Source organism: Phoxinus phoxinus (genome assembly GCF_949152265.1).
Source record: "Phoxinus phoxinus genome assembly, chromosome: 16".
NCBI classification, from domain to species: Eukaryota; Metazoa; Chordata; class Actinopteri; order Cypriniformes; family Leuciscidae; genus Phoxinus; species Phoxinus phoxinus.
The window spans coordinates 34,137,401-34,147,400 of NC_136891.1; the positions used below are offsets into that span (position 1 = coordinate 34,137,401).

At 40.6% G+C, this 10,000-nt stretch overlaps 1 protein-coding gene across 5 annotated transcripts in view; it reads left to right on the forward strand.

The window, feature by feature from the left end:
* Positions 1-10,000, forward strand: part of scml4 (Scm polycomb group protein like 4) — a 36,218-nt gene that overhangs the window by 7,870 nt on the left and 18,348 nt on the right. The window contains exons 1-2 of one of the 5 annotated variants that reach the window (XM_079639764.1): positions 201-339; positions 9,329-9,398. In XM_079639764.1, coding sequence (XP_079495890.1) covers positions 9,377-9,398 — 22 coding nt within the window. In that variant the 5' untranslated portion in view covers positions 201-339; positions 9,329-9,376. Of the gene's footprint in view, positions 1-113; positions 340-7,256; positions 7,383-9,328; positions 9,399-10,000 lie in introns of those variants that run through there. The other 4 variants (XM_079639765.1, XM_079639766.1, XM_079639763.1 and 1 more) reach the window with 4 other exon arrangements.

Below are 10,000 nucleotides of genomic sequence, written 5' to 3' on the forward strand. Positions count from 1 at the left end.
TATCATTTATTGGTCATTCTGTTCACATTAGATGTTTGCTTGTTACCTGAAAAGAAACCGAATGACTTGATGCTCTCCAGTCTGATGTCCTCTGACGTGCTCGTGTCTCCCAGTGTGATGCTGTGGTCGCTGTGGGAATGAGACTGCGCGGCCGGGATCTGGAGGATTCCGCGGTCTCCTGGATACCGAGCGTCCTGGGTGTGCAGAGCGTCAGGCTCCGCCTTCGCCTTGATCGCCGTGACGACAGGGGGAGGGGCCTTTGGCAACTGGTTGACCTGGGAGAGGAGGCGCAGAGTGGGCAGCGGATACGCGACAGGACTCCTCCCACTTGCTCACAAAGTAAGACATTCATCATGATAACTGCAGTCCAGTGGCAGAATTCACAAAATACATAATCCATTGATCCTGAATATGCCAAGGTGTTGTTTTCAATGACACGAGCATTATGTGCATGCAGGAGTTACACCAGCTGACTTCAGTTGTTGTTCCTCACTCCCTGTTCATGAATGATAACGGTCAGTTCTTGAGATGTTTGTGATATACTCAGGGTTGCATCATTAATAGGGATTTAGATGTTCGCCAGCTGTGAAAAGGACCACACAGATATGAGAGAAGAATAATTGGGCACGAGAGGGAAGTCCAGTATTAGAGAGGATAAGAAGAGAGAAGATCCTCCGTTCACTACACTGACCCTGGGACTCCACAAAGATTAATGCAGATTAATGTGTCATTCTTAATTATTGCAGTCCCTGAAGAAACATGTTCCTCCGCTCTTACTAATGCTTTCTGCTTAGAATATAGTATTATTTCTTTTACGCATACACACATTTTTGGTGTTATTTTCCCCCGTTTCGATCACATGGTCTTCAGGATCAGGTTCCCCTTGTCTGTTGCTATGGCAACTTGCCATGAATGGAGTAAATAACTTATTGCCATTGTTTGTAAGGGTAATACATTCATTTATTTATTTTCTTTCTTCACAAAACCTCTCCTCTATTCTAGCGGTGGCTGGAGGACTTGGCAAACTCTGGCTGATTTTCTATTGTTATTTTGGTTTGAGTGTGTGTCTGTGTGTGTGTGTGTGTGTGTGTGTGTGTGTGTGTGTGTGTGCGTGCGCGTGTGTGTATGTGTGTGTGTGTGTGTGTGTGCGCGTGACTGTGAGTGAGTGAGTGAGTGTGTGTGTGTGTGTGTGTGTGTGCGTGCGTGCGTGTGTGTGTGCGCATTGACTTGCATGTTCTGTGCATGTGTGTGTGTGTGTGAGTGTGTGTGCGTGTGTGTGTGCGTGAGTGTGTGTGTGAGTGTGTGTGCGTGTGCCGTGTGTGTGTGTGAGCGTGTGTGTGTGTGTGAGTGAGTGAGTGAGAGAGTGAGTGTGTGTGCGTGTGTGTGAGTGTGTGTGCGTGTGTGTGTGTGTGTGTTTGAGTGTGTGTGCGTGTGTGTGTGCGTGTATGTGTGCCGTGTGTGTGTGTGTGAGCGTGTGTGTGTGTGTGAGTGAGTGAGTGAGAGAGTGAGTGTGTGTGCGTGTGTGTGAGTGTGTGTGCGTGTGTGTGTGTTTGAGTGTGTGTGCGTGTGTGTGTGCGTGTGTGTGTGAGCGAGTGTGTGTGTGCACATTGTCTTGCATGTTTTGTGCGTGTGTGTGTGTGTCTGTGTATCTCTCTGTGTGTGTGTGTCTGTGTGTGTATCTCTGTGTGTGTGTGTCTGTGTGTGTATCTGTGTGTGTGTGTATCTGTGTGTCTGTGTGTGTGTGTGTGTGTGCGTGTGTGCGTGTGTGCGTGTGTGTGTGTGTGTGTGAGAGTGACTGTGAGTGAGTGTGCGTATGCGTGTGTGTGTGTGTGTGTGTGTGTGTGTGTGTGCGTGTGTGCGTGTGTGCGTGTGTGCGTGTGTGTGCGTGTGTGTGTGTGTGTGTGTGTGTGTGTGTGTGCGTGTGTGCGTGTGTGTGCGTGTGTGTGTGTGTGTGTGTGTGTGTGTGTGTGTGTGTGAGAGTGACTGTGAGTGAGTGTGCGTATGCGTGTGTGTGTGTGTGCACATGTTTTGTGCATGTGTGTGTAATCAGTGGGAATGTTCTCGGCATGATCTCCAGTCGATGCTCCGGCCTGTGACTCTGAATGCAGACGCTGATGATCGATCTCTGGTCGGCTCACCTAGAGCTCTTGTTCCAGTCAAAGCTGCTGACATTTTGTGAACATTATAAAATGCTGTGACAATAAAATAATATAAAAATAATGATAGAAAATCATTTATTTCTAATGATGCTTCGGTTCTCTCTGCTGGACATTTTTAGTATATTTCTCTGACATCATGCATGCCACATTTGTCATAGAGAATTAAAAAAATTAAATCCCAAACCTTTTAAACGGAGGTTATTGCTTCAGGCTTTTGTCCAGCTTCCTCTCCTTCTCTTCCACACGGACACACACATGAACACACTGCAGTGTTAATGGGTTTGAGATGATTGAGTTGCCACTAAAGATGAATCCATGACTTTAATTAACTTTTGATTTATTGGCTTCTGTATTCCAGGCATAATTAGAAATTAAATATAGTGATCCGCTGGATGGGTGAGTGGCGTCCGGCTGTGGACGGGTCTGTGTAAATGAGTGTCCAGTGAGACCGCCGAGAATGCCCCCGTTCTGAGTCTTATATCTCACTGGGTTTCGGTAATATGGCAAATACTAATACAATATTTAAGGGGCGGCTTACACAACACTGTTTTCAACTAAAACTGATTTTTATTTAATTAAAGAAGCTATGTGGAGTTTGCAGCGGCATCTAGCGGTGATGTTTCAGATTGCAACCAATGCGTTTACAAGCGAGTGCGCGTGCTTTTATTTAGTTTTTTATCATTATGTGGAGTTTGTGTTGTGCGGTCTCTTAGTGTTAGCAGACTCCATGTCATAAGTTGCAGTGTCGTCGCTGTTGAGTGCAGTCAGTCGAGGCAAGAGGCGAGCGAGCACATGCTGGTCTCAGTCACGGCACTGGATTTACGCCAAGACTTCACATAGAAATAAGAATATTGTATTTTTCGGACTATAAGTCGCAATTTTTTCATAGTTTGGCTGGTCCTGCGACTTATAGTCAGGTGCGACTTATATATCAAAATTAATTCATACTGACTGAGATGAACCAAGAGAAAACATTACCGTCTACAGCCGCGAGAGGGCGCTCTAGTTAGCGGAGTTGTTCAGAAGCGACACCAAGGAAGAACTCAATGTATTCAGTGTTGAGGAGTGAGATCGGGAGCTTGGTGAACTTGCTGACCGGTAACTTGTTCGACTCGCTGGCTAATGTTAATTTAACACGGCGGATATCGCTCATATAAAATTTTTTGACGACGTAGTTAAGGCGGCCGCCTCAGTTCCAAAGTGCAGCGGGAAACCCTGTGTTACGCTAACACACGGACACTATTCAGCTGTTGTTCTGTGTGCTGTTGTGGAGCTGAATAACTGTTAATGTGTTACGCTAACACACCGGACACTATTCAGCTGTTGTTCTGTGTGCTGTTGTGGAGCTGAATAACTCGCCTTTCCAGATTAAATGTCTGTTCTTGGTCTTGGATTTTGTGAAATAAATTTCTAAATAAATGCGACTTATAGTCCAGTGTGACTTATTATGTTTTTTCCTCTTCATGACGCATTTTATGACTGCGACTTATACTCCGGAGCGACTTATAGTCCGGAAAATACGGTACTTGCTTTCAGAGGTAATGGCAAAACCCGCCAAGTGGATCATTTTATTGTGAGATTACAACCCCTTCACACGCAATAAAAAATGGATTAATTTTAGTAGAAAAAACTACACATAGCCCCTTTAAAGGAACCGTATGTAAGATTGTGGCCAAAACTGGTACTGCAATCCACCCCGCCTGACTCGAGGTTGCCAGATCGGCGGCAGGATCCAGCAGAACGTCGGCTGCTATGGAGCTTCCGATGGCAAGACTAGAGCAGAGCTGGCAACCCGGATGCCGAAACACTACTGACTTCGTGATTGGTCGATAGGTGGGGGGCGGCGCTTCAGGCCAAAACACAACATGACAACATCAACATCAGTGAGCGCTGCAACTTCACTTTTAAATGACAATATCCTGGCCGGACTACTGTGGTCCGTGATATAAGTATTTGAAATGAACATGATTTCTTAATGTCTACTGACATATCAGGGATATTTTATGATGAATTTAAATACACAGTGCATTGCCAAGTACTGGGACTGCTGTCACTTTAAGAGCGCATACACTCACAGCTTACACACATCCCTTCTTTCTTTCTTTCTTTCTTTCTTTCTTTCTTTCTTTCTTTCTTTCTTTCTTTCTTTCTTTCTTTCTTTCTTTCTTTCTTTCTTTCTTTCTTTCTTTCTTTCTTTCTTTCTTTCTTTCTTTCTTTCTCTCGCTGTTATCTTTGCATTAGCAAGTGCTGTTGTCATAGCAACCCACAGGTTATTGATCTTGCTGATGACCCATTTGGTTTTGTGTACATCTATTGTGGTCTGAACTTTTGCTGCTGTTTCTGTGTTCACGGGTTCATCTGTGTTGTGTTCAGAGCATGCGGCTCTTTGTTGCAAAGGGCTTGTTAAAAAAAAAAAAATATATATATATATATAATATGATATAGAATTCTTTTTTTGTACTGTGTTTGTTCCATCTTCTATTTATTTACTTATTTTATTTTTTGCATTTGACAGACACATCATATAATCTTCTAAATTCATCTTATCATTATGGTTATTTTTTTTACATTTTCATTTCACTGAGTATGTATGACATGGTGATGCTAAACTTTAATACATTTGTTCCAGTTCAGTTTGTTACTGTGTATTAGCACGTGTGTGTGTGTGTGTGTGTGTGTGTGTGTGTGTGTGTGTGTGTGTGTGTGTGTGTGTGTGTGTGTGTGTGTGGTGGAACTTGAAAGACAATTGGCTTGACCTTCTGTTGACCTGGAAGCAGTTTATCACATGCAAGTATCCAAGTGGGAGGTCAAGGACAGGTCTAAACCAGTGTGATAGACGGCGTGTGAAGAAGTCCCAGTTGTGTGTTTGCTGTGTGTGTGTTTGTGTGATGGAAACAAGTAGTTTCGTAGCGCTTGTAGACTTATGTAGAAGTGCTGAGATAGAACGGGCCAACACGTAATTTATTGCCTCACTGCCCAATGGTTTAACCTTTTCATATAAAGACTTTTCCTGAATCTTATTGCAGTGTCCAGCTTACAGCGAGCCTAATCTCGGCCTGTGTGTTTAACAGCACTCGCCTGCACAAGTCAGCAGATACGTGACTACACTGTACACTCGCCAGCATGTGATAGTGTGTGTGTGTGTGTGAGCCAGACCCCCCCCCCCCCCCTCCTCTCTCCAACTCAGGGAGTGCTACACATTCCCAGCGTTCTTCTGAAGGGGGTCGGAGAGGAAGGAGAAGCTTCGGTCAGCTCAGTGCAGTGCTAGGACTCCGGGTGGTTCTGATCATAACTCCTTCAGTTATCATGGGGCTTTATGGGGAAATCCTCTGCTGGGGTCTGTCTGGTCAGATGCATGGTTAATGAAGCACCTTTTCAATGACCTATTGACACTGACCGACAGCCCACTGATGAGTGAATGTTACGGCAATATAAACTGATGATGATAACCGGCCTCAGAAGCGCTGAGAGCTCAGTGTGTGTGTGCTGCTGGTTCAGTGTGTGTGTTTGTGAGTCTTTCCTCTGGTTTGCCTTTATTATTGTATATGCATATACGCTACAATATATTAAAATGGGTTTTTCATTTGCTCTTTTTCTAGCAGTGTATATTCTGCTGTTTGTGTTTTTTACACACTTTGTGATTAATTGTTATAGTAATCTAATTAAAAAATGCAACTTGGTCTTGATTCGTAATAAAGTACCTGAAGTTTAGTAAGAGAGGTTATATAAAGTCCTCCACGCTGCCATTAACAGGTTATAAGGGTGTTTAAAACTATGGAGATTGAAGTCCTTTGTATAAGATTATTAATTAACCTGACGGGACTATAGAACATTCAAGAGCTGGAGATTAATATACATGCTCATCAAGCCTGCATTTATTTGATTGAAAATACAGAAAAATACTAAAAATTAATATTAACATTATTACAGGTTAAAATAATGGTTTTCTATTTATAATATAATTTATTTCTGTGATGCAAAGCTGCATTTTCATCATCATTACTCCAGTCGTCACATGATCCTTCAGAAATCATAATATGCTGATTTGATACTTTATTTATTATCATTATTATTAGTAACAAATTGTAATGTTTCCAAACTTTTGACCTGTATTGTATTTTTGTTTGTTTATTGTTTTTTTTTACCACTAAAATGCAAACAATTATTTTGCATCATGAGTTCATAACTGTCAGTAAATAATGTAAAGCCGCATATTTAAGCTATTAAAAAATATCAATGTAATAATAATAATAATAATAACAAGAGAGTTTTAAATAAAATATTAAGTTAGCCTGTACAAAATATAATTTCACACATATATTGTATTTTTTTTACATATTGCTTTGTTAAATATGATCAAATGTTCTCAATTAAAAGCTAACTTATGCTTTTTACCTTTTTAACAGTATTTAGATTACAGTTGCATATGTTTGTGTTATCTTTTAAAATATAATATACTACATATAAGGTAATATACAGTTAACCAATTAAATAGTCTAGTACTGACACTTTTTACATTTTCAATCTATTAAACTACAGGTTTTGCACTGTCATTATGTCTGCAGAATTGTTTATATTATTTAAGCATAGAGAAAAAAACAACCTATGTCAAATTATGTGAGAATGCATATATATTTTTTGAAGGGTTTTAAATGTTATATTAATGTCTCAATACTTCCAATTTTTTTTAGTTTAGCTTGTAGATTTAAACCAGTGCAAATTCAGTTTTACACATTTAAAATTATCCCAAATATTAAACTACTGTAAATATTTTTTGTGTGTTTTTTTGTCGCCAGCTCTCTTTAAAATAATGTAGTTATTAATTAATTATGTATTATATTAATTAGTAGCCTACGTGTGTAATAAATCGTAATATTTGTATGTTTTGTAAGCTGGTTACATCATTATTAATAATATTTTTTTAAATCGGCTAACCAAATGAAGTCCATTAGCTCTTGGCAGAGTCCGGGCATTGCGTCTCGGGAGTCTGGCGGCGGTGTGCATTATTCCGCAGCTCCGCATCATTATGACTGTGGCAAAGGGAGGATGTTAGGCGCCCAGTTGCCATGACGACAGAAAGGGGACGAGGTAGCGACTGCGGAGCGCGCGGTGGTATCGAGAGCGCGCGGGGGCTTCGGAAGCGGCCGGTGTGTCTGTGGAAGCGCGCTCGATCCGCTGTTCTTGACATCGCTGATAACGCATCCGCTCCAGAGCCGAGGGTCGGTGAGTGTTCATACATTAAGAAATGCGTTTGCGTGTCGCTGATTCCGCGGCGAGATTAGGAGATAGGGAAGGAAGACCTCGAGCAATGCAACACGGCTCGTAAACATGAACACGCGCATGAGGAACGCTGCTCTATTTTTGACGCTCTATTTTTAATGGCGCGCGCGCTCTCGCTGCTTTCTGAACGGGTTTGCTGTGCACCGGTTCATGCATTCATCGGAATTAGAATGGATTTATGCAGCTGTGGGAAACCACCGTGCTCGAGAACCAGATTCATGTAATTACGCATGGCCTGGCTGATGCATGGGGAGAGAGAGAGAGAGAGAGAGAGAGAGAGAGAGAGAGAGAGAGAGAGAGAGAGAGAGAGAGAGAGAGAGAGAGAGAGCAGGTGAGCGGAAATAATCTGATGTCTAGAAAGTGCCCAGGAAAATAACTTGGAATCAGGGTCATCTCTATTTATCTTGTAGACAAATAATAGTTATTAAAATGACCCATTTCTTTATATTTCGGCATAATATGTCACATGATATGTTATGCTTTGGGTTAGTAACTTTTTGTATGTATTCATTATTCGTCATTTAGATTTATGAATATTCATCTGGAAATATCCATGTCTCTCTTATTATATCTGCTTTAACAGCCGAGCTTCAAACTGTCTATTGTCTGCACACCACAGCGAGTGCACTTCACATCGCAAAGCACATTAGTGCATCCCTTTAAAAACCTGCATGTGTGTATTCAATTACAGAAGATTATAATGTAACATGATGGATGTAAAATTAACAATAATGAATCAACCTGATTTATTATTATCATTATTTTATTTGAAGTTATGAGATAAAATGTGTCTTATTGTTCCAGGAAATCATAATTAATTTCACCTGTAAAGGTCCATCCACAGAGTTCCAGGGAATACTTAGTTAAAAAGGAGGGATGAGAGCCGGGGAAGCCGTCTGTCGGGGCCGATCCGAGGCCGGCGCCACAGCTGGAGGGGGAGGGGACGAGGGAACGAGGGCTGGGGGAGGGGGAGAGCGAGAGAGGGAGAGAGAGAGAGAGAGAGAGAGGGAGAGAGAGAGAGAGAGAGAGAGAGAGAGAGAGAGAGAGAGAGAGAGAGGAGAGGGAGAGAGAGAGAGAGAGGGATGGAAGAGCAGAGGATAGTGAAGATGCTTTATGTGCTCAGTGTCTGTCTTCCTCTGCACAGTGTAAGCTCCTCACAGCTTTTGTTCTTCACATATTTCCAGTGCAGTTTGTTGAGAATTTCATATTTGAGTATGTTTTACCGCTATTTATCCAATGCATATAAATGTTCCTTTGTGTAATTATGGTCAGAACATGTTTTTTTATTTTTATTATTATTATTATTTTTTATACTAGTGATAAGAACAGCAGCTTTGCAGGTTGAACTATAAGTCGCCGTGTTTAGGCCGTGGTCACTTCACTTGATGTTTATTTTCTGTGAATTAAGTTAAATGGAAATTGCAGGGTTCTCGTGGTCATTGAAAACCTGTAATATGAGGGAATCTTAAAATTGTGATTTCTAGACGTGAAAAGATACTCTGAAGAATGTCAGTAACCAGACAGAAAAGCTATAGAAGTCAATGGGACCAGTTAACTGTTCTGTTACCGACAATCTTCAAAATATCTTTAGTGTTCAGCCGAAGACATAAACTCATACAGGTTTGAAACGGCGAGTAAATGATGACAGAATTTTCATTTTGAAGTGAACTAATACTTTAAGGTTAGGTTAAGGGTAGGCTCAGGGTTAGTACCTATTTATTAACCAGTTATTATAATAAGTATATAGTATGTACATGCGGAACAGGACTGAAAAATAAAATGCTGCCATTTTTGTTCTTTTACTATTTTTGATTTATTGATGTCTATTCTTTTCACAATTTTCATCAGCTAAAATTGCTATATTATATTATTTTATTTTTTTCTTTCAGATTACTAAAATTATCCAGTAATCACGAATGACTGACGAATGAAAAGTCATGGAAATTCATTGGTCAAAAGGTCTGGGAGCCCAACATTTCTTACTGACTATTTCTTACTGCGTGTGTGTGTGTGTATGTGTGTGTGTGTGTGTGTGTGTGTGTGTGTGTGTGTGTGCTTGTTGTAGTAGGTGAGTGAGTTGGAGAGTTACAAGATGAATTGATGGTTGGGAGTTACAAAAGTTGTGCTTTGTGTCTTTGTTGCTGTTTATAACTTTGAATTATCCAATGAAACCCAAACCAGAAAGTTCACACACACTGTAAAAAAAAATGTTGGTTTAACTTAAAAAAGCAAGTTACATTGTTGCTTAAGATTTTGAGTTTGTTGTAATTAAAAATTTGAGTTAATACAATGAAGAAGAATGGTTTAATAAACAGAAACTCAAAATAGTGTGTTATCTTCACACATTAGTTATCGAAGTTGATTTGACAAAAGATAAAAAGTTTTTTTTACAGTGTAGTCATAATTTAAAGTATTTTTAAAAAGGAAAATCTCCATCACGTTATGCAGTTGAAACACACTATTTTTACATTCAACCAAGAGAAGTATTCAGCATACAGTATTAAAAATGATGAAATATATCAGTGTGAATGCAGTTCAACACTCTGCCCCTGCCGTGTCCT